Here is a 25,062-nt window from a genome sequence, read left to right as displayed (position 1 = left end):
GGAATTCTGGATGCAATGCAAAGTGTAACTTGCAATGGAAAACAGCATGTTTACAGCACTACAAGCCCTCTGCATAGAAATTGCTCATTTTCACTCTCCGGTGTCCTGTTAGGGTTCTCCTGGAACTGTAGTTCTGTCAGGTGCGGAGATGTGATTGACAGATCTGTTGCCATTCACTGAGCTACAACTTTCAGAGTTTGGTGGTTGGGAGTCGAAGAGGCTGAACCATTACAGAGGCTTTACATCTGTACTGTAGACATTCAGAGAGAGCTCTTGACTTGTTCCAATAGCAAACTGGCTTTGCTCCATGGTACTTCACTTAATCTTGACAGCAGCCGGTGGTCCCAAATGCTGACATTATGTTTATAATTACTATTACTTTCAAAAAAGGAGAATGGAAGCAGAGTTTTCAGCAACAGTCAATCCAGAAACACAGACCAGTGTCACTGGCATCTGCTTCTGCTGAGAAGAGCTGAAACAAATTTAGGATTCTAAATTTACAAAATAAAACACTAGTTCAATTACCTAATTAGAACATTTAAATTAGAATATGCAACTGTTGCAGGCTTCTAAATTAGGTTGAAGTCATTGTGTATAACCTACAGAAATCAATAGCAAAGCTCCAATTAATTTGAATATGAAGACAGCAAATGTACATAAAGGTGCAGCATTAAACACACTGCTAAACTACATTTCTATGCAATTGTTGGTAAGGAAAGGAAAGCTATTATTCAGATGCATCAAATTATTTGCTGGGTGTGGGTGTGGGTGTGGGTGTGGGTGTGGGTGGGTGTGGGTGGGCTTGCATTTTGAAGTGCCATATCCTATGGTAAAAAAACACTGGGCTGGACCAAGCCAGATCCGCTGTGTATTAACATAACTGACTTCAGTAGAAAAGCGTAGTTAAACCAACAGGATTTTAAAAGACTAAAATCTGTATAGATCACAATTATTATAGAATCAATTCCAAATCTGAATTCATGGAATTATAATGTTCCCAATTTTAAATGTGACATATTATCCCTCAGTTATTTATTTCAAAACTGATGCTGAACAGCTGGTCCATTTTGCACATAAATTCCATTTTCACACTAGTTTTGAATTCTATGTTGTTCCATCACTTAAAAAAAAATAGAGGTTTTCCAGCAGTTATTGCATTTTTTAATTAAAAAAATCATGTACACATATCTTCTGACATGGTTAAGACTGCTAATATTGTTCCCAACAACAAAGCTTCTAGGTTTCTATTTTTCATTCACACATTTCCCCTTCCGTAAATTTAAAAAAATATATCCAGCATTTTAACTGACAGTAAGTTGACTACATTTTGAGTAAGAAGGAAGGGGGTCAGAATCTGAACAATAGCAGCTTGAATTCCAGATCAGTTCCCCCCCAGTTATACTTTGGGGATACCTCTGATTCTAAAATATCCTTCAATTCTTCCACTGCAAATAAAATTGTGGGCTGAATCCTGTTCAATGGCAGGAAGCCTAACTGTTTTACCATTGCTATTAATACCAGCTGTCCCACAACTGTTATGAAATAGTAGGAATGCACTTCACCCCACACTGACTGTACTTGTTCAGGTACTTATTGTAGACCTGTGGAAGCAATATATTTTAGAACAGGTACAGCCAGGATCTTAAGGCTGCCATAGTCCTTAATGACCAAATGCTCCTGGAAAGTCAGGTATTGGAGGCTGCAAAGAGCAGATTTAGTGCTAGACAGGGCTAAGGGAAGCTAGGACTACTACTTTTTTGTGCTACCAATTCCATGTACAAACCAGGGGATGTTTATTTCAGGAAATATTTCCAAGCTTTTTGCATGTGCCTCAAAGTTGTTGTTCCAGGCAGAATAATGGGTGTGTACTTCACTTCCTTTAAATAGAGACCTAATTTGGTGTTGCCCAGAACTGCAGGCCACAAAAACCTGCCAACTCTTGGAGATGACATCAAATTATATTTGAGGATGGATGCAGTCTAGAGGCTGCCACTTGGTCATCCTTTTTTTCTAGATTGCTTAGTGCTCATTGAGGAAAAAAATGTGTTTCCTCCAAATACAAGCTATTGACTTTCAGGCCGTATGGTCAGAAGCCTCAAGAGAAATTTTGTAGGCAGTGCAAAACAAAGCAGAATCAAATGCACATTTATTGTGCATGCCCCACTCACACTTACTCTCCAGCTCATTTGGAAAGGCCTTGAAATCTCTAGAGAGAGAGACATTGAGAGAGGGATGACTGTGAGAATAATTGTAAAACGCTTTTGTAGCGCTAGAAGTATTACAAGATAATAATACATCTTCACCTTTTTCTATGCAGACTAACATGTGACTTCAGCATTAGTATTTGTGGCATAACACGAAGCTCTAAATTTAGATTCTCTGTTTTTGGAGAAGTTAATGCATGTATCCATGATGTGGGATATTTCTAAATTTAGGAGCATGCAAAACATGTCCCTGGAAATCTAGCTCTTTCTTTCTCATAATCTGATGGGCACGTGTTTGTTTTCTCTGTACAGACTTGGTCATAAGACTGTTTTTATCACACAAAAATCATTGTGTTTGCCATAGCGTAATGTAGCACCATAACTTTTGCCCTGAGGTTGTGAAGCTTTCCACACCAGAGGTTTGTTAGGAGAGACTAAGTGTATGAAAATATAAATATTTCAAAATGCATTATGCAGCAGTTAGGTTAGCATCTTTAAGGAAATGTAGGCAAAAAAAAAAATTAACTATATGGTGCAGAAGTTCCATTAATTTTTCAGTAGGCCATGCTGAGCCTTGACCTGAATGGAACTACTGAACAGCTCTTTTAAAAAGTAACATCTACCAAATACCATTTCAGTGTCTCAAACAAGGCTATTATTTTTCAAGAGCTATTTTCCATAACTATCCTAAATGTCCTCATTTTACTTTATTTGAATACATGCAAAGGCTATTATGACAGCTGATTCTGGGCTAAAAGTGCCTAGTCAGATGGCAAGAAAGTTCAGCTCTAGATCAAAAGCAAAAGTAATTCATCAGAGTGAAGTTTTAAGTTGTTCTTTCTTTTGTCGTTTCTACTACTTATATAGTGGTCTATAATGTTCCACTTTAGTCTAGAAACACAAAAAACATGAACATTATGAGTTGTTTTGATTTGTTTACATTAATCCAATTCTACATTGCCACTGGTTGGGGAGTCACATAAGACAAGGCATAACTTAAAGCAGATAAATGTTTTAGCAATTCTGATGGTTGCCTAACCAAAAGAGAAGAAAGTAGAGCCCTACATTATCAATCAGCTGAGCTGAGTTGTTGAAGCATGCCACAAATCTGTTCATAAGCTTCTGCTTATAAAAGGATGTAATGTTTTTTTAAATAAACTTTAACATCAGAGGGTTTGCCTGTTTTGACTTTTATGTCTAGGTATTACGGCATACAGAGTCAGTCAAGAAGTATTTTAGATACAAAAATAAGTAAAAAGGAACATCTAGAGTAAATCAGGTCCCCATGTATGGATTTTTTTTTTTAAAAAATCTACTGGCAGATGTTCCCACTTACATATTATATTTCCCTCTGAATAACAAGCATTTGATACACTTCAATCTGAATTTCCATTATTACAAACAATCCTCCCTCCCTACCCAACCCAATACTCTACTGATTGTGCCTTCTGTAGCTAAAAATATAACTTCCATTACAGGTCTATAGATAGATAATAGCTTCTGTTTTAAAAGCTTGAAACAACTTGACTTACTGATTTATTTCAGAGTATATAAGTTTTAATATCTAAACTAATCTACTGTAGTAGACAGGTGGCTGCCACTTCTTGGACAGAGATGGAAATTGTACTTGCCTGCTAGATTGTCCCATGTTTTATCTAGAAATCTTCCCTGGGAAAAAAGAATACAAGCACACTTATACAAGAAAGGGAGAAAGGAAGAAGGAAGGAAGAGGAAATGGTAAATGATCTAGAATGTCCTAATCATCAGAAAAGGCCTGCTCTTCCAACCTCTTCAGATGTCCTCCCTTCTCCCACAAAGAAGAGATACCCTTTTCAACTCCCTCTAGCCCCCAATAGAAAAATCTGTATTTCTTTAAAGGAACACAAATAGACACTGTATTATTATTATTTGTCATCTGTTGGGGTACAGAGTTCCCCATATCAAATGTGTTACTTTTCAGATACATCCAGCCCAATTATCCGGATCTTCTTTTTCCCCCTCCCTAACTTTTCAGTGAGACAGTGGGTCCCAATACTAAAGCTGTCTCATTTGTTCATGGATTCTTCCATTTGTCAAGTCCTGCAGCTCTGGGACTATCTTGTTCTTACAGTTGGTTAATCTTGAACCTTCCAGTCAGGGAACTGTCTTTCATTAAAGACACCCAGCATTGCTCCAGTCATTCATTTCTGTCTGCAAAGAAGGGTCATTGAGTTCAAACAGCGGATCCATGTTGACAGAATTTGAGAGGTAATCATTTCTCCCTTCATCCCAGGGATGCTGAAGAAAAGAAGTGGCAATAAATGTTTCATCAAAGTCCAAGCTGCTCTGGTTGGATTCTGTGAGGACGTATTCTTGCCCAGCTGGGCACCACTCTTGTGGGCAGTCAATATGTCTTCCATGCACTGTCAAATCTACATCTCTGGTTATTGGGCTGATTGGAGGAGTGATTTCCAGATCCTCAAAGGTAGAGAAATCACCATTTAAGGTGGTATCAAAGATAGCCTCCCAATCAAAATCACCTTTGAGAGAGCCAAGCTCTGTCTGTTCTTCCTGAGTAAGCATAGGGGAGCTGGAGAAGCGGGCTGCCTTATACATCCTTTTGGGCAGCGGCTGCTTGCGTTTATGGCTCATTTTTCCATCTGCTGGGTTCCAATTCTGGTCACTGGTAACTTCTTCAAATTCTTTGAGCAGCTGCTGTGACTCCACGTTGATCTTCAGAATGCTGTTGTTTTTCCAAGAGGTTGCTGACTGGTGAGTTGAAGAACTGGAACTTGCATCCTGTTGGATTCTTCCAGTGAAGGCTGGATGTATCTGCACAGGAGGCATCCTGCGTTTCTTGAAAGCTCCATTCATCAGTCTGTCTGCATACTGGGGATCAATCTTCCAGAAACCACCTTTTCCTGGTTCATCCTTCTCTCGTGGTACCTTGATGAAGCACTTATTCAAGGACAGGTTGTGCCTAATGGAATTCTGAAATTTAAAAGGCAAAGCTTAATATGAGTTGCTCTGGAAAGAGTGCTAGTTTGTAGGGCAGGTCTCTCCACTGGCATGAATGCAGTTGAACTGACCCTTTAGAATTACCATGTTCTGTTCCAAAAGAAAGATGGAAGACTGAAATGGTCTACAGCAGTAAAAGTAAAACAGACTTTGTGCATCAATTAACCTAACAAACCGGTATCAGTGTATTACATTCCTACCAGACTATAAGCATCTGGACTTGAAGATCACTGTCTTTAAGATTAAATCAGCATGTGTTTAGTGAATGCATTAAATTCATATGAACTGTGTTTTTAGTGGACACCATCCAGGTGAACTAGGATAAAGTTGGAAAAGGCCACTGAGCCACTGAGTACAATCTCCTGCGTATGGCAGAAGCTGATATTAAAGCATCTCAGGCAGATAGAGGGCTATTTAACCTCTGATTCAACACTACCAGTGAAGGGGATTCCATCACCTCTCTGAGGTATTGGTTCCCCTTTTGAATTGCTCTTACTCTTAGGAAGGTTTTTCTAACTTTCAGTTGGAGTTTGCCTCCCTGTAATTTAAATTTCTAGAAGCAGTGTTAAATGAAAGATAATTTTGTAGGCCACTGGCAACTGCAGAAAGTTAAATGTAAACAGAATATTGGTATCCTGTTTTTGTCTACTTTCTTTTGTACATGTAGAATGGATTTCCTAGACTGATTCTCTTAAAATGTTGTTTAGTAATGAATGATGGGAAAGAGACATTTTCCACCTGACCTATAAGTTTATATCTGTTTCGACTGTTTAAGTAATCTTTTTTCAAACTGCAGTTCACTAAAATCTCTAAGAAACAATTCTCCAGAATCTTGAAAATCACTCTTCCTAAACTAGAAGTTATTTAAAAAGACTAAGCATCTAAACAAGTTTTGAACAGTTAAAATTCAAATCTATGACTTGAGGCAAATACTAAAATATAAAATGTAAGATCTCTCTCCCCACCTCTTCCCCACCTCATATTTCTAATATTAGATTGACACTTGTTCTTTTATCATTCATATTGGCACATATATAAATTTCAGCCAAACAACTCACTCCTACATTCATATTTTCTAAACATAATTACATGGTTCTTGGGGGTTTCAGTAATCTATTGAAAAGAGGTTTTTTTTTAAAAAAAATCTGCTTTTATTTCATTCTGTGCTAAAAAATAAGAAATGATTTAGTGCATAGAAATAGGAACTGGAGCATAAATCATAAATCAACTGCAACATAAATCAAGTTTATGTCTGTATCTTCTAACTGAAGGAAAATAAAGCATCAGTGAGCCCTTTTCCTCTAAGGGTCCCTAAGACTGCATGCAAAAATAAAACTAAACCATGATTTGTTGAATAAGCCAGTGCCAATCTGGCGGAGAAGTAAAATAATTCTGGTTCGCTTGGCCAATTCTTGTTTTGTCCGCTTTTCTTCTCTTCTGCCAGAACACAGATGCTTCTCTACTTCCCAGCAGCAGTAAAGAGCTGTTCTGCCAGGCTGTGTGTGAGAGGTGTTTTCTGTTTTTTGTAGAGTGGGTTCTTTGCTTTTGTGTCTCTGGAGGTTTTGTGTGTGGCTCTTCATTTAACCTCTCGGTATGTGTGAGAATATTGCTGCCAGAAAGAATGAGAAATTTGGGAGAAAAACAAGAGGGCTTCCTTTATTCTGAGGAGTGGTTTCTTTGGTGGCTAATACTGCCTTGTACTTCTCTAGATGGATGGGAAACATGGGTAGGAACGAAAAGAATTAAGGCAGGCTCCTGGGTTCAGGTATTACTTGCTATGGTTAAAATAAGCCATACATTAAGTCAATGTCAAGATCAGCTTTGCTGTAAAAATAAACTATGGTTTGTTTTATCCTCTAAGGTGGAGTCATAAAAAATCCCATAAAGATTATTTCCCCACTAGTGCCATAAAGCATCTTCACAGCATCACCCAACTGTTGCTGAAGTGATATAATGTGTATCCTTGTAGTTATTATTTTGGCACAACAAAGTTTGGGTGACCCTAGAAGACACTGTAAATCACCAGGGAGGAGATTACTCTAGTCAAAACAAAGCTTAGCTTAGTGTCATGTGTGAGTAAGGACTGTGTTTTCAGTAGTCACCACTGAATTCATGGTTCCTGTTTCACTAATTTTAGGTACACATAACCACGGCAATTCACAGTCAGGGCCGCAACTGGGGCAGGGGGCAGGCAAGCGGGGCATGTGCCCCAGGCACCGTGCTTGGGGTACACCAAAATGAGTGCTGGGGGGGAGCCAAAATGGGCATGGAATCCATGTTTGCCCCGGGTGGCACAGACCCTAGTTGCGGCCCTGTTCACAGTAGAATGGAAAAGGTAGCCTTCATTCTACAACTTCAGGCCATTATCTGATTCTGCCCCCCCCAAACACAACTAGACTATTTTAGTGTGCTGTGGGACTAAGTGTAAGAACTTGTTTGCCTATTGAATTATATTTGCACCTGTCTGTGCTGCATCTTGGGCATCCGAAGATCATCTGATCATTTCATTGGGCTTTGCACAAAATGCTGTTCTAGATCACAATCAAAATGGAAAATCATAATAATCAAGAACTACAATAAAGAGGCCCACCCTCAAAGGAGCCATTTCTAATTTCACAAGGGAAAGAAGTTGTGCATCTAGAGTGATAGAGCCCAGTCCCAAAAGAAACTCCCTTATCCAGTAAATAACTTGGTCTTTCAGTGCACAAAAGCCAGGAGGGTGTTAAGAGATTGGATATGGTGAAGGATTGTGTGTGGGGGTTTTTTTAATGTTGCCTAGATATCTTTATGCTTATTCATCCATAATCCTTATTGCCAAAGAGCAAAAGCAGGGCTTGAATGCCTGGAGGGCTAAATAAAAACCTTTTCCTCCAGGCTGAATTCCCTGGGTATCTTGGCTCTTTTCCAAAACACACAACTGACTCCCACAGGAATCTCCTTCCATCTTCCCCCCTGCCCTGCTTATGGGAGGCCTGACATTTTGACTTGGTGTCTGTATTTACAGGAACGGGGTTTAGCGAGACGGGTGAGAATGTGGGCACCAGTGGAGGAAAAGAAGAAAGAAAGAAAGGAAAAAAAAGGGAGAGAAATTCTTGCAAACAAACTGATCTCAGATGAGTTAGAATTTATTGTATAATGAAATCTTATGAGGGTCAGTGAATACTCCCTTCCCCTACCTTAGAGTCATTTCAGCTGGGCTGTCAACAGCTGCTTGTGCCCTAGCTAATTAGCATTTTTATAATTTTCCCTGCAACTATCTGTCAAACCACCTGCATCTTTGCAGAGAGATACCTAATGTTATCAGAAAGAAAGGAAAAAGAGAGAAACAGGTATCTAATCTAACAGGTTGCACATACTCATAAAATCAAGTTTTTCTTCCCTTCTCCCTCTGCAAATGTTAGTGCTCACTTACTTTATTCTAAAAAACTAACATCTCCCTGTTCTATAAGAATCTCATGGGGAACAAGGAGATTTAAACATCTGGCAATATGCTCAAAACCTTGGTATTACCTCATGTTCATTAATTTTTAGCTTTGCACTCTTCATCCATATTCTGGTTGTGATTGCTCTGTAAACAGAAGCTAAATCCATTGTTCTGGATTTTCATTCTGAAAACTTGGTTCAGCCATTAAATACTGGGCTATTCTCAAAATACTGACGAAGTATCTCACTCTACAGAATAAGATTAAAACTATCTGGCTCCTTCAAGGATAAGACAAGGTAGGTAAAACACTATGTATATTTTGATTGTAGTCTTTTTACATTTGCTCAGAAGTATTTTTTATAATTTACTTCTCAATATAAACATTCAGAAAATTGCACATTAGAGTGGTGCCAAGAGAAGAAATTATAATATGGTTGGCATAAAATATTGTCACAAGATCTGATATTCTTTCCCAGAGCAATGGATTCTAACCTTCCATTGTTCTTTGGCAAACCTCTGGTTCTCCAGATGTTGCTGAACTACAACCATAATGACTTCAGATACTATGCCAGTAGTATGTTATAGATGATAGGAATTGTAGTTAAGCAACATCTAGCAAGCCACAGCCACTCCATCCTTATTTTTGTCCAATATTACATTGAGATACCCTATCACTCTTCAATGTATCTGCCTCAATTTGAACAGTCACTATATTAGGCCAGAATCCTGGCCTAATATAGTGACTGTTCAAATTGAGGCAGTTAGTGCCTTTGCTTTCCCCAGAGAAATCTGAGCCCTTGTTTAGTCACACGCATAAGAACTACAGGTGCTTTGGGTGATGTTTGCATCATTATGACTCCTTCCTGCCAAGTTCATGAGTACTTTATAGGTTGACTTCCAGCTTCTCTTCATATATTTATTTTTATTTTAAATTAAACTGTTGCCACCAATGGAATCATTTTGGAATACTGGAACTGCATATCCTCTTGCTGCAGGTCTGTTAGTAGTGTTATTTGAACTGAAGCTTCCTGTGTTATCTAGAGCAGCTAATCTAACATCATGCCAATGAAACATCCAAAAGATGTGTCTGATACTTCAGTTTTGAGAGGTTTTGTTATTTTCAAAGATATTTTAGAATTAATTCATATGTGGCATTGCTGGTTAAAAGAGAAAAAGGGTTAAGCTCTGTATAATAAAGTAATAGAGTTGGATGAAAAATGTTTTGGAGCAGTAAGGTCCTTTGATCATCCTAGTCTTTCAAAACTCCTTCTCTTCTTTTGTATTCCTAACCAGGATGGGCAATAGAATACACATTATCAAAATGATATTAGAAGGTCATTAATAATTTAAAAAAATAACTTGGAAGATGGAATAAAAATAAATGTTTATATTTTATTTATACTATATGTTATATGCAAGTGTTACTTTAAATATTGAAAACTGTAATATTATAAAAAGGCTTTCAAGAATACGCCAGATTTCCTCTAACCATACAAGAGCATTATCCACAGTATTTATGGCAGTTTTCCAACAAATTACTGAAAAACCAAATTATGTGACTCCAGAAATTTCATCAGATTAACATTTTTATCATTTAAATGTATATAAAATTTGTTCACACAGATTTAATTTAGGACAAGTGATAGAGAACTTGTAGTCTCTAGATATTGGGACTAATGGGAGTCCAACATGGAGGGGGGCCAACATCATCTGGAGGGTCACTTCTTGATGTAAGATACCCTTTACTCAAGATATCATACTTCATTTGATAATGGTATGTTTTGTTGGAACAACACTGCACCTAGAATTATATAAGTACATATGTATGAATGTATAAATGAATGACAGAAGTGATAGTAGGAAGCTGCTTATGAACATATCAGGATATGGAAGTACACAGAGATGACTGAGCAGAAAGGTCTTTTTAAAACTTTCCCAAAGAAATGCATTCTCTCGATGGGTCTGAAGTAATGGCAGTCAGCCCAAGAGAAGATATGAGATCTATGTAAATAGATAGATACTGTAAAAGCAAATAAATTATCATAGGTATGTGTTCAAAAATAAACTTACAGGAACACATATCCCCGTGATATCAGTGAATGAGAACAATTTACTGACATCAATGTCTGTCTTATATGAGGAATCTCTACTCCCTTTGTGCATAGTGGGGATTCATAACATGAAGGAAGACAAGTGCATATATAAAATAGTTATATTTTGTGACCAGGATAGGAATTATTCAGTACACTACACTGAGGCCATTAATGACAGCACAGTGGCACCTGTGGTATCAAGACTGACCATAGTCAATGGTTAGCACTTCAGAAATTGGGTTGAACTTCATATTCTGTGCAGGGGGTTGGGCAGAATCTCAAGTACTGTGTTGGTATCTTTGGACAGGCAACGAAATTATATTACTCACCTTTGATATCCTCACTATAATATCCAGCAACTGATGTACTACTAATCAGGAGAGAAAATGTACTTCGTTAGAGTTTCTCTCTGAGATTCCCTGCTATGTTTCAATGGGGTTTTATCTCTTAGATTCAACATTACACCCTAATCTGAAATTTTACAAACACAAGGGATATCGGATACAAAAATGCCTGAATGAAACACATTTTCCTTTGATTGATATTAATTGTGGGAGGTTTAAGAATAAATAATGCTTGTATTATGTTAGCTTTTAAGTATCCATCTTCTACTGGGAACGGTGGGGAAACCACGGGCTGAGATCATATATACTAAACTAAACTATAGTATAGTTTGCTTGGCTTTGCCTTAGTGTGTTGTGTGAGCTTAGATACTGGGGTTTATAAATTATGTATTATGTCTTAAAGGAATGTGTGAATCCATCCATGATGACTTATTCAACAAACTGAGTTTAGTGTGATGCTTGAAAGAAGTTACACTTTTACAACCATTGAAATTACAAATAAGCATCACAAGATGCACCATTGCTCCTGATATGGAACTCAGCCAGAATTCAATAAGCACTTTAGAAAAGACCTCGTGATTACCCCTTACTTGCATTTTCTCAAGTGCTGGCCTTCCTTTTTTTTTTTTCCCTGTTCACTTCAATCTTTGATTCTAATATATTTTAATAAATCACACAGAGCCAAGTTCAGAATTAGGCTTGCCAGCTATGGCAGAAATTTAGGATTCAAAAAGGGATTACTTAAGGACAAAATTCCCTCACCCTAGGACATTGACTGGACTATAGGGGAAATGTTCAAGAATGTACATTTTTCCATGCTGCTACTACGGTTATATGAGTATTAACTCCATTCCAGAGAATACTGAAAACTACCATTTTGCTGTGTTTGATCATGGTAAGTACTGAATTCCTCTGAGCAGGGTTGGTCTTGATGGCAATTATCTTATGTGACAAATGCTGTGGGAAAAATGACAACCTCCTGGGCACTCCAAATTATTGATTCTTTGATGGAAGTTGCTATGACCAGTACTGAGGTAAGATTCAACTGTAAGTTCAGTTGGCTTCTACATGGAATCAGGGAAGGTGCCATCTTGTTTTCTGCTTCAGGAAGCAAAACATTTTGGGCTGATCTTGTCTCTAATAAAATATTCCATCAATTCTGTTCCCTTCTTTTCTCCTAGTATCTTTTCTCACTTGTTTATTGCTAATTCTTTCACATCTTTCTTCATCTTCAGTCCTGTGGAACACCAGATGGCATTCAGCTCTTTGCCTTCTATATAACTGATATAGCCAGGGCTTTTGATCTTCCCTCTCCAATGGATTAAAGGAAGGGGGAGGGGGGTTGAAAAAGAATCTTCCTTAGGTCAGGTTACCAGTTAATGTATTCTTTCCTTTCCCCTGTTCCACCCCACTCCATAACAAGTGAAGGATGGCTGCTTTAAATGTTTTCTTGACTACAATGACTTTAATCTAGTCTCTCCTGTTGATGACAAACCAAAATCTGGAGTATAGGAACTGATCTGCTAAGGCACTAGAAGCTGAATATGGACTGTTTTCAAGGTCCTCACAACAAGGCTGATTTTTCCAGATTCTTATTGAGAACAGAGATATCTCAAGATAAAGCAGTAAGTTAATGGCAAAGCTCAAAGTCTTTGAACCAGTTTAATATCAGAGTTTAAAAGCCTAAACATCCTAAAAGCTTTTGTTGACATTATGGTTCAATAACTCATGATAACAAAAGATATAAATACTCTGGAAAAATAATCACATTACCCAGAATGGGAAAATCAACCAGCCTGTTTTCTCTGTGTATAGTTCTCTTATCCTTTGGGTCTATATTTATGAATTAATGGATTAGAGGCATTCAGTGTATGACTGAGAGATAATAACCTCCAGGCAATTTTTAGGTATACAGTATAGTCAATCTTTGATTAAGGTGACATACTGTTCTAAGTCATAATATGTTTGTTTGGGGTTCAGTATGTTGTACGAACCCAGCCAACCTGAGTTATAAATCATAGTTTATGGTGCAACATGTAATATGACTCCAACAAGATATACTTAGTCTACTAATCAAAGACAGTTGGAGAAGAAACCCTCAAAGTCCCTGAGAACTACTCCATTGGCTTAAGGCCTACTCCAGTCTTTGCACAGCATAGTTTGGATGCATTACAACAGGGAGCGGGTCAGAACTGAAGGTGTTTAAGGTTTGAAAAGAATGCTATTAGTCTCTGCAAGACTTAAAAGACTCGGTTTGCCTTCTACCCCAAAATTCAAAACTTGCAGAAAAAGGTCCAATTTTTTGGATCCCACCCACTCTGGGGCCATAGAAGGAATGGTGATGGGCCACAATTTTGCACCCCTATGGTAGCTCAATAAATAGATGGAGTCTAAGATATACTGGGCCATACAGTAAACACTTCTGACCACTTTGAGGAACACTATCTATGACTCTTTATCCTTATCCTTTTGTAATTTATTTAATAAACCATAGTTAAACTAATCAACTTTTGTCTTGTCCACTACATTTCATCTTTCCACCTTTACTTTTTTATTCATCCCTTCTTATCTTTTCTTAGTCCCAAGCATTTCTATAAACTCTCTACAACAACCTCCCCAGCTAGACTGTGGATTATGGGAGTTGCAGTTCAACATGTGCGGACAGCACCAACTTGGGGAAGGCTGTATTTGAACACATTCTTTATGCTGGAACTTCTAATTGTGATTGCCCCTTTTCTGGGACTACAACAATTAGCGTCTCAATAATCCACAGTTTTTGTCCTGCAATGGAAAGATAATAGATAACTGCTACCTTTAAAGGAAGAACATGCCTGTTTACATTGTTCTGCCTTCTCATTTACAACAATCTCTTGTGCTACTAAGTGCCTACTCCAAGCAAAACACTTCAATAGGAAACACACCAAGCAACAGTAATTGCACTCAAGGGAGAAGGAAGCAGAGAAAGGTGCTACAGTTCAGCATGAACACTAAGTGCCGTTGGTTGCTTTCTAATGTTATGGTGGGGTGTCAACAGATCTGTTCTTCTCTCAGAAGAGTGTCCTACAGCCAGAAAACTTAGCAACATTGTTCTCATATAAAATGGCAGAACTGGGGGGGGGGGGGAAATGGTATGTTACTTTTTGAGGAAACTTGGTCAAGAAAGTAGAAAGCTAGTTTCTAACTTAAGAGTGCTGAAAGGGGTTTGCAGATCTACCATAGTTGTTTCTGAAGTCCTTGGACATGTAATTTTAGAGGTTATTCTTCAGCACCATAAAATATGAGTCTGATTTACCTAGCATGCAAAGGAATTAGACTGAAAATCATAGAGAAATTGTCAGATCAGCTAAAACAAGCCATTACTGCTCTTAGATTGATCTGAGTGGGAAGCTAGTTATTAACTCAACACTGGTACAAGAACAGGGGCACATAACCTCACATATATAAGTAGGTGCCTCACTCAACACATAGATGCCAAAACAGGGGAACACAGGGACTTTCCTAGTTACCTACCTGCCATGTGGGGTCAGCATGCCGGAAATAGCAGAAATTATCAGTAATCCATTTATAGATGTCTGAGAGGGTGATTTTGGTTTTCTTGCTTGCTTCCATTGCCATACAGATGAGGGTGGCATACGAGTAAGGAGGTTTCACGTGAGGATTGGTCTTGTAATCTATGTTTTCTAGTGGCTGGCCTTGTAGATGTGCAGTCCTGGATGTGGAAGAGGAGATTGGCTTGCCAGGGGTATGGGGCATTCCCATGCAAGCTGGATCACCAGCAAGGGGGGAACATGGTGCAGCCGAGCCAGGTATTTTGTGATAACCATGGGGATCTGTGCTGCACAGGGAAGAGGATGACTTGCCCATGTTCGCATTGATGATGGAGAATTCCTGAAGCCACTGTAGGCTGGTCAAGCTGTCATCCAGGTTGCCTGAATCCATCATGCTGTTCTCCTGACCTTTTTCCTCTTCTGACTGCATGCTTAGCCAGCTGTCAGTCATGCCAGTGGAAGCCAAAATAGGCAGGTCCAACATTCAGGAATTGTGGGAGAGCAGGAAGGGGGGAGTAGGAAAACAATGGGGAGGATGGGTAAGGGAACAATCCTGAAACAACAACATGAAGAAGTTCAAGGTCCCTAACCACCAGGCAGCACACAGATGCACACTTGAGCAAATTATTTCCCAGCCAAACATTAAAAAGCACAGGAGCCAAATATATCCTGGATGTAACCCTAGAGAATTAAGTCACACCTGACTATAGGAGACCCTCCTCAGATCCAATCTGATCCAATACAGTCCAATACCATCCAATACAATACAATGCAATCATCCTTCTCAACTACTGTAACTTGCTTTATGTAGGCCACAGTGGTGATAAGATGGGTGGAATTCACCCAAATGCCTTTCCCCATTTGTGGCAAGGTTTTTCTCAGAACTGCCAAGAATCTGAATAGCTTTGTTCCTATTGAAACACCATTACAATGCAGAAAGAAACACTACTGAAATGACCCCTGACACTTCTTTCTGAGCTATAACAGTTTCTTTAATTTCAGAAATGTTAGGTGTTCCAAAAATGGCACCTTCTATCTATCATTTACTAAATCAGCATGAGTGATATAAAACCTCTGTTTTCCATTTAATTTTTTCTGTGAATTGTCTTTTTCTTTAAAAAAGGAACAGAGATATGAATGCATATATTCAAGACAATAATTTCATATACACTTACCTGGGAATAAGCCCTATTAAATGCAATGGTACCTATTTCTGGGTAGACATATACAGGACTGTGCTACAAAATTACTAATAAGTTAATGCACATATCTTTTACCATCCAAATTAATAAGCACAGGATGTATAATTTCTTTCCAGAATAGTTAGAACTGCCAATCCTATCCTGGGCATATACATTCAGTAAAAATGGGAAGTTCTTTTTTAAATTTTATTGAAGGTACCCCAATACAGAACACATTATGTAATCAACCTCAGCCTCCATAGAACAACCTGAATATTATTTCCACTGATGATAAGGAACTAGAAAATTTAAACCTAAACTAGATAATCTTAGTTGGCTTGCAGATTCTTGTAGATTTTCTGGGCTATTTTAAGAAGGTAGTGACATTGTTTACAATCATGCCATAAACTGGGAGAATCAACTGCATATAGTAGCAATAAATACTTGTATTTAGGCGTTCAATATCCAGAACAAGGAAATTAAAATCTATGCCAATCACCTTCATGTTAAAGACATACAAATCAATCCCAAACCCAAATACATGACCAAGATCGTTACCGTAGGTAATGTCTCCTCCACCCCCTTGAAATGAAGGTTTTGCTATATGATAATTGGTTCAGGGAGCCCACTATCACGATCTGATGTCGTGCAGGTGAGGAGGGGAACAAAGCTTTCCCGATATAATGGGAGGTAGAAACCTAAACGTCCCTCTCCCTGGCGAGCCTAATAAATAAATAATCCCGTCATCTTACCTGCTCCTATGAAGAAACCCCACTGCTGCCAAAGCTTTACGGCTAAACGGGGGCTGTTCGGTGGGGTAACGAAGAAGAAAGGGAGGGGGAGAGGGGGGATTTCTACTGTTCTCCCGTTGGATAAATTATTAAGGCTGCCAGAGCCCTTTTATCCCAAAGGTACTGTGATTTGTAAGCAACAGAATGACTGTCAATAAGTAGCTGCTCCGAAAGGCTTCTCTGGATGCCATGGAGACGCTCCGCCTCTATAAACAGCTTCTGCCCTTCTCATTGGTCCTCGGGTCTCCATGGAGAGCGCAATCATTGACAGCCCCCCCTCCCGTTTTTCTGCTCAGTTCGGCTACTTTGCACCAACTTTTTGTCCCCCATCAGTTTTCCCCCTCCCGCTGCCACTTTTTTTTTTTTTGCTGCCAGTTAATTTTTAGTTGCCGGTGGCGGGGAGGGCTGACCTACGAAAACTCGGCGGCCTGAGTTTTCCCAGTATCACCTATGCTACGCTGACACGTGAACGTCTCTCCCCGTTTGTGCGCGCTCTGCAAGGTGGAGGCGTAAGTTAGCTTACTGAGGGAGAGGGATTGGTATGTGGTAACTGCGCCGAGGGGGCGCTTGGAGCTTACTGCTGTGAGTTTCATTAAGACAAATTAAAGTCCACTTGAAACAGCTCCCAGAAGCCCATTATTCTTTGGGTGGTGGTGGTGAGGGGACCCGTCTGCCAAGAACAAACAGCCCAGCAACCAGAAAGATCCATGCCTTGAAAAGAAAGGGGACCATTTAAATCGCCTGCTCCTTCCTTTCAAAACTTGGCAAGTCCAGCCTCTTAACTAGCTGTTGCTTTGCCCAGCCTCCTCAGCAATGGACTGTTGTTGCTTCCCGCTTCCTTTGCTTGTTTCTTTAAATCATCATCATCATCATCATCTACTAGACAGTGCTTCTGCTTTGAAGTTGCCTTGGCTAAGGGAGGAGGAGAGGGCATTCCTGTGCAAAAGTCTCTCCTGCTCTTCAACTCTTTTCACAGCTAATTCAACAGTTAGCCTTTCATGAGGCTAAGACTTTGGGGACCAAACTGATCCCATGCCTAGACCTGGTGCAGTAAAGTGGCACGCATGCAGTGTGGGGCAGGACATGGGGGGGGGACGACTACGCCAACCTCCTTTCTCCTTGCCACTGCACTGTGAGTTGGACCTGAAGCTGCCTGCCTCTGACCTTTGTGTAACTCGATCAAGGGGTTGGGGGAAGTGAAACCATAGCTCAGGTAGAACTGAGGGGGAACAGCAGGCCCTCAGTCAAAAAGATTGCAGCATCTTTCCCCCTTTTTAATTAAGAGGCAGGGGTAGAAATCCTCTTCAGGAGGCAGCTGCTTTGTTCTCTCCCCCCACCTTTCCCTCCCTTGAAAGAAAGCATAATTGGAAAGGATATTAGATATTTATCACGTTCTTCAAGAAACTGTGGTCGGCTTCTAGCACCAGGGGATTTTATACTCCAAACTTCACTGGCCAAGGAAGAAAGCTCCCTGCTGGCTCAGCCCTTCCAGCATTGTTTCTACCACACTCTTCTGCTTTTCCTGTCCCTCAGTTCTCACTCACAGGCTACCTTTGATGCAAATATATTTGCAAAATACATTCCTGCAGGAGACACCACTCTACAAACCAAAGAATGAACCTACCTCTTCCAGGTTAACCAATGCTCTGATGTGTATTTGATGGTGAGGAGTCTTTTTGTGCAGAAACAGACAATGGTGACATCATGAAACCTGACTAGTGGCACCCAGACACTTCTGTTAATCAGTCACCTCTTTTACATTCTTTGAAAACTCTGTACCAGGGATAAGGATGGAAAAGGGAGAAACAGAGGGAGTCCCTTTGGGTAACAAAATAATGGAGACAGGGACCTTTTTTTAAAAAAAAAAGGTTTTTATCCCTCCTTTATTTTTTATCAGCAGCTATTTTCCCCACAGCAATAACCCTGTGAGGTGGGTTGGGCTGAGAGAAAGGGACTGGCCCCAAATCACACAGCTAGCTTTTATGCCTAAGAGAGCCTAGAATTCAGGGTCTCCCAGTTTCTAGCTTGCCCCTTAGCAAAATCTTTATTTGCTTTTGATTACCAAAAGACTACTATGAAAAGGGGCATTGTAGTATAGTAGTGAGAATGTCAAACAAAAGTCAGGGAGGCCCAGGCTCAAATTTCTAATTGTTCTTTCTCAAACTAACCTACCTCACAGAGTTGTTGTCCAAATAATACGAATGAAAGTTGCGTTCTTGAGCTCTTGGAAGAAATACAAGAAGTAAATACAAGGACTGAATCCAAAAATCAAAATTACAAAGGATTGGGAGGGTTCCATCTGGTAGGAGTTCTGCTTACACAGAGGCACCCTCCTGCACTGAGGTAACTTCTCTGCACTACTCCTGACATTTACATACCATTCGGCTTATAAAAGCTTCAGACAATGCCCCTCTCGGGCGGTTTACTGGTTTTGGAAACTGGCCCAGCTCAGCCAGTAAAGGCTGCAATCCTGCCATTTGGTCACTCCTCAAAACTATGTAAAATGTAAGTCAAAGAATTGTCACCCTTCTGCCCTCCCCATCTTGGAAGTGGAGATTACACTGGCTCAGGTCTTTGTCAATAGAAATGGTAGTTTTCAGCTCTCATGGGCCAGGCTAAATGGAAATTTGGGGAGTTAAAGTCCAACACCTTGAGAAGACACAACATCCAGGAAGGCTGAACTACTGTCTCAACTGCCTCACAGTTAGAATGTCTTGTTCTAAGGCATTTGATAGCCTGAGGTTAAGACCAGATGGATCTTCCTTCCATTTCATATATAAAGACAAGCTGACTGGCAGTTGAATCTTATTTCAGAACTGGCATGGGCTTAAGTGCCCATCAGGACATCGGCTCAAAGTGGTTACATAGATCTATTCATTCATGTCTCCCCACTACTTCCCTATCTGCACCCCTTCAAAATTTAGTTTCTGCAGGAGCTACCTCACTCTTTTTAATTGTGGCATTAAAAGTGGCAGGAAAACAGAGATGCTCATTATATATTTTCTTGTCTTTTTGAATTAATAAGGCACAGCTCAATTTGCAGACAGAAGTGGGGTTACATGGTAAATAATATTTAATGTTCAGTAATGACACGGATATTTGGTAGTCCTGGGAATATTTGATGAGACTGGAGAAAGAACTTTTGGGAATGCAAGGGAAAAAGAAAACATGTACTTTTAATGTTGTGGTAGTGTTAATTTTATTATCTATATTGCATATTATAAGAATAAAGAAATCTTTAAGCTGTACTGATTGCTAATATACAATTGAAACTGTTTATTTTCAGAACTATGGTCATTCTTAAAATGAGAGAGCAACAATTGTAGTTGGCTTGCTTGCAGTTTACATTATTTTAGGTCAGGAAGATATTCACTAGAGATTAAAACCACCACTATCACCCATTTTCTTTCTTGCACTCTTCAGGGAGGACTTTATGGCACAACACATAGGCATACCTGTGAAACCCTCCAGATATTGCTGAACTGCATCTCCCAGCATCCCTCTCTCTTGGCTGTGCTGGGAATTGTAAATCTGCTCATCTGGAAGGCTGCATGTCTTATCTTCCTTTTAGGCCAGGAAAATATGTATCACAAAGTCAGTATCATCATTACCACCTACTTCCTTTTCCTTTGTGCTACAAGTTTTCAGACTTTGGTCTTCATGGTTTAACATTAAGAGGTGCTTCTTTTTAAATTTAGCATTATACTTGCAGGGAAAATGAGATGGGAAGAAGGACCATATCATCTGGCTTTTCTCTCCGTTGTCCTCAACTGCAACAGGAGAGAGAATGGAGGAAAGGGACATTTCATTGGCCTGGCTGAAAGAAGAGCTCCTCTCCCTGAATTGCAGCCAGTTACTCATTGTACAAAGATCACTATATAACATTAAGAAGTGATGCCTGGGCCTACTTCTTTCCTCTTTTTTTTCCATCCCTTTTTCCTTCTGTGTCATGTTTTTTAGATTGTAAGACTGCATGAAGGAACAAAGACTGATTGCATAGAAAAATGGCATAAAAATACTTCAAAGAAACCATGGTGGGCAAAACATGGTTGCCAGAGTAGTTTATCAAGTACCATTTCAAGCTTCCCTTATCTTTGACAATGCTGGCAGGGACTTCTGGGAGTTGTAGTTTAGCAAAATCCAAAGGGCTAAAAACTGCCCACTTCTAAATATTGTAAATAAACCCGTGCAATGGAGAAAAGTTTCCTTGGGCAAAGAAAGAAAAGTCTCCTTTCCATCCCTCTTGAAAGCTCCATTCTCTGCAAAGCACCACAGCGTTAATATTCCATGCTGGCTGGAGTTCCCTGAAACAGATTGCTTCAGTTAGGGACTATTACCGCAACAGTTTTTTTTTATATATTTGTGAAAGTAACTGATTAATTCAGCTGGGGGTGGGTAGGAAGCAATTAAAAAAACGAGGTATTGTTGATAAAAGTTTTAAGGCTTTGAAAAATTAATAGTATTCTATAGATTGAAAATTTCTAAACCTGGTCCAACTAGCCTTTAAATATCACCATGACCACACATGGAATAGCATATTTACTTTTCCGTTGTATCTTTCTGGGAATAATCATAAACATAGGGATGCATAGTTTTCTTCTATACATATTGCTCTCTCTACGCTGAAGCTCCAAGAGGAAGAGGCAGGTATTTTGGCTCAGGGTTTTTTTTAACCTTTAAATCTCCATGTGACCTTGGTTCTGAATGTTGCAGGGAATGTGTCCCTTCATAATGGATTCCCTAGCCAGCTTTCCTCTAATAAGAATAGTCTCTTAAGTTCCATCACCTACGGAGAACAGGTTGATTTCTGTTAGAAACACATCTCCCTTGCTGCTGCCCTAATTCTGTGTAATTTTCTTCTGAAGGAGCTTTGTAGTGCAGTTTCTCGTAGAGAGGGTAACATTCTGGTTGTGAACGTAGTAGTTCTACTGTTTTTATTATAGCTTACACATGTAAACCTATGTGGTGCATTTTATGAGTTGTGTAAATAATTTGAATTAATTCCCACAGATAAGTCAGAGCATGCTGCTCAAACACATTTATTTTAAACTAACAACCTGCGCTTTTGGCAGTCCTTACATTGGAGAATGTCTTAGTCATGACATGGATTTCAAAAAAGAAAGAAACCAGCTTATTTGGAATTAGTACAGATAGGGCTACCAGATCTGGGCTGCAAAAATTCAACCACCGCTCAAAGGCAGCAGAGATACAGAAAATCTATTTTTCTGCAGCCAGCTGGGGTCTTCAGCACTTTTGCAGCCCCTATATGAAGCTGTATTGCAGCATCTCCCAAAATCTTTATTAAAATGTGTAACCCAACAGACGTTGGGAAAAGGGGCTGAATACAGCACTGCTGACTTGCATTTGAATGCCCATGCAACTGTGCCAGCAATGAGGAACTTTTCATTTTGAAAATGCAGAGAGTGTAGTATTTTGAATGACAGTTGTTGAATAAACCATGGGATCTCCTCCCTCCCCCAATCTTTTAACTTTAAAAAGCTTATGTTTGTCACTGCTGCCTTTTGTGCAAGATCAAACCCCTCTCTCTGAAGTAACAGTAGCATTTGGCTCTTGCCTGCCCTCTTCTGGTTTCCAAGCCTTATTACATCTCCTAAATAATTTATCAATGCTCATGTTAACAGGTGCTATTAAGAATATTTCCTATATTCACAATTCGATTTAGAAAATAAAGATATCAAAAATTTACTTCTCCTTAAAAAAAGCTCACTTTCATTCTGTATTAACTGGTTCCTATACATTGGTGCTAAGTGGCGTGTTGCCACTTTTACTGTTTCTTTGAAGGCAATACCACTTTTTAGAGGCATTACTGTCATCCCAAGTCATAACTGACATGATGTAAACATCAGTTGCATAGTAGATCTGGGGGCAAGTCCACAGAAGACCCAGACAGTTCTAATAGTATGTTTAACTTCTGATCCACCACAACCCCTTGGTTACCACATACACATACCCGCCAACCTGTAGTGCTTTCCAATCAAGCCTTCCTCGTCTTCTAGCCATTTTGTAGAGAAGCAGAGTTCTTGGTATCAATGCATTGATGCAGTGTTGTCAGTTGGGAGGATTCAGATTTGTTAGGCACTGGGGAAAGTTTTGGGATAAGCCAAACCTTTGCAAGAGAGAGTTCTAAATAGAACAAAAACTTATTTATTATCCAACCTTTATTTTTATAAATAACTCAAGGCAGTGAACATACCTCATACTCCTTCCTCCTCCTCCTGTTTCCCCCACAACAGCAACCCTGTGAGGTGAGTTGGGCTGAGAGGGAGGGACTGGCCCAAGGTCACCCAGCCGGCTTTCATGCCTCAGGCAGGACTAGAACTCTCTGTCTCCTGGTTTCTAGCCCAGCACCTTCACCACTAGACCAAACAAAAAGGTGGCAAAGTGACCTTTAAACAAAACCCTGAAAGAAAAGCCAATAGGTGCTGGGCAGTATTTGGTTTGGAAAAGTGCAGTTATGTCAGGAAATACTATAAATGATGGGACCAGTGTTGGGTATGGGTTAATTGGTGGTCATTTCACAGGTTAAAAGGCAAATTCTTCACTATGGATCATTTGGAAAGGGACTGTAAATAAAAATGCCAACACTGCAGTGGCTATGTACAAAGCCTGCATCTGGAGTACTAAGTACCAGTCTGGTCACCATATTTGAAAAACCAAATAATAGTGTTAAAAGAGGAACAGAAGAGTTCAACCAAAATGCTCAGGTTGGTCGTACATCTTCTCTACAAGAAAACACTGGACTGTTTGGGACTTTTTAGATGGGGGGAGGGAAAGAAGGAACATGAATGAAGTGTATAAAATTATATGTGGGATTGAGAAAGTGAACAGGGAGTCATTCCCCTCTTTCCAACTAGGGCAAGGAGCTATTCAATGAAGCTGATTAGATCTAAAATAGAAAAAAAAGCACTTATTCATATAGTGCATAATTAATATGTGGAAATTATTAGTACAAACTGGAAATAGCCACTAACTTGGATGGCTTTAAAAAGAGATTGGATAAATTCATGATACATCCAACAAAGGCTATTGGTCTTTCCATCTGATGTTACTTCAGGATTGGTGGTAGCATGCTTCAATGTACCACTTGCAAAGGAACAAACCCAGAGGCGGGGATGTCTCCATTTCCTTCTTGCAAGCACCCCTGAGGCATCTGGCAGCCACTGTGAAGAAACAAAATGCTGGACTAAGCTGGGCTTTGTCCTGATTGGGCCTGCCTGTTCTAATGTTCCTGTATGGGTTCCTTTAAAACTCAGCTCATCAACAAATTCTGAGTGTTCCAGCATGTCCCAGTTACCATTCTCGTGGGAAGAACTGCTTCATACACAGAAGAACTGGTTTAATGTGGTCTATGCCTGAACCAAAACGTGTTTTGGTTGTTTTGGTCTATGCAGAAAACAACACAAGCCTAGTTCAGTCAGGATATGGATTGAAATCTGGTTGTTCCATGTCTAAGTGGCTGGGGAAGGGTAAAGGTGGGGGAAAGTCCAGCAACTGAGGGGAGGCAGGGAAAGTGTTAGAAAGATTGGAGGGGGGGGCACTAGGCCAGTGGGATATGCTCTGTTGGGGGCTGTTCCTTACTGCTGAGACCATCAGAGGTGCACAGGCTAGTACATTGGGGGACAGCGGCTACAGGAGAGGACAGAGGTATGCACTGGGAACGTTCAGGGCAGCAACAGTTGTGGCTGAGGAGCAAGGAGAAGCATTGGGCACACTGGCAAGTAGCATATGTGGTGCTGGGATACTAGCAGTGGCCGAGCAGAAAGAAAAGTTATGGGATGATCAGGGGATGGCAGAGAGGGAGGAAGGAGGTGCTGAGAAGATCAGGGCTGTGTAGGCCAGTAGGAACTGCCATAGTGGGAGCTGCTGAAGACACGCATAGCCCTTACTGTGCTGGCCCCGCAACATCACCCTGGGTTTTGTTCTCTTCGAAACACAGAACCAAAGCCTTTGGGATTTTGTTTCTGATGAACTGTGGCCAGCCCAAAACAGTTCGGCAGAACTTTCAGAATGTAGTGGTTTGTTCTGGGTGTGGAAAAAAAAAACAGTTTGCCTTTTGGATTCTTTTTTTAGAACTTTCTAGCTCAGAGATCCTGCCGAACCTTGAGTGTTTGAGCTTTTTGAAGTCAGATTTCCCGAAATGCCATACTAGTGAATGTTTAAGATTTCCTTTCTGAGTACAAGCTAATAGCGTTGCAATAGCTATGAGAACTTTTCATTTCTTTGGGAACGCTCTTACTAAACAGAACATGAACTATAGCGGCTAGAAGGGGGAACGGATGAGCAAGTTTCAAACATGACACATGGAACCGTAGAGAGCACATTGAGCCTAAAATCCATCTGATTAACATTAATCTTTAAAGCAGTGAGCCTTTTCATCCATATAATAGCAGCTGTAACAAATAAAACACTGTGAAAAATGTGAAGGTAACACACTTCCCCTGCTCCCTCCCAAAATGCCT

The 25,062-nt window shown here is 39.9% G+C and overlaps 1 protein-coding gene across 2 annotated transcripts; it reads right to left on the bottom strand.

The window, feature by feature from the left end:
• Positions 1 to 759: 759 nt before the first annotated feature.
• Positions 760 to 24,994, bottom strand: FOXJ1 (forkhead box J1). 2 transcript variants are annotated; one of them, XM_063293021.1, is made up of 4 exons: positions 22,554 to 24,994; positions 18,207 to 18,355; positions 14,573 to 15,163; positions 760 to 5,174 (listed from the first exon to the last, which is right to left on the bottom strand). In XM_063293021.1, the coding sequence occupies exons 3-4, from the start codon at positions 15,092 to 15,094 to the stop codon at positions 4,356 to 4,358; spliced, it is 1,341 nt and encodes a 446-aa protein (XP_063149091.1). In that variant the 5' UTR covers positions 15,095 to 15,163; positions 18,207 to 18,355; positions 22,554 to 24,994; the 3' UTR covers positions 760 to 4,355. The 2 variants fall into 2 exon arrangements, with proteins under 2 accessions (XP_063149091.1, XP_063149093.1); XM_063293023.1 differs by lacking the exons at positions 18,207 to 18,355; positions 22,554 to 24,994 and adding an exon at positions 16,544 to 16,708.
• Positions 24,995 to 25,062: the final 68 nt, after the last annotated feature.

The sequence above is a fragment of the Candoia aspera genome, chromosome 2 (assembly GCF_035149785.1).
Source record: "Candoia aspera isolate rCanAsp1 chromosome 2, rCanAsp1.hap2, whole genome shotgun sequence".
Taxonomy (NCBI): domain Eukaryota; kingdom Metazoa; phylum Chordata; class Lepidosauria; order Squamata; family Boidae; genus Candoia; species Candoia aspera.
The sequence above is the reverse complement of the archived record's forward strand: the minus strand, read 5'-3'. Positions and strand labels throughout refer to the sequence as shown.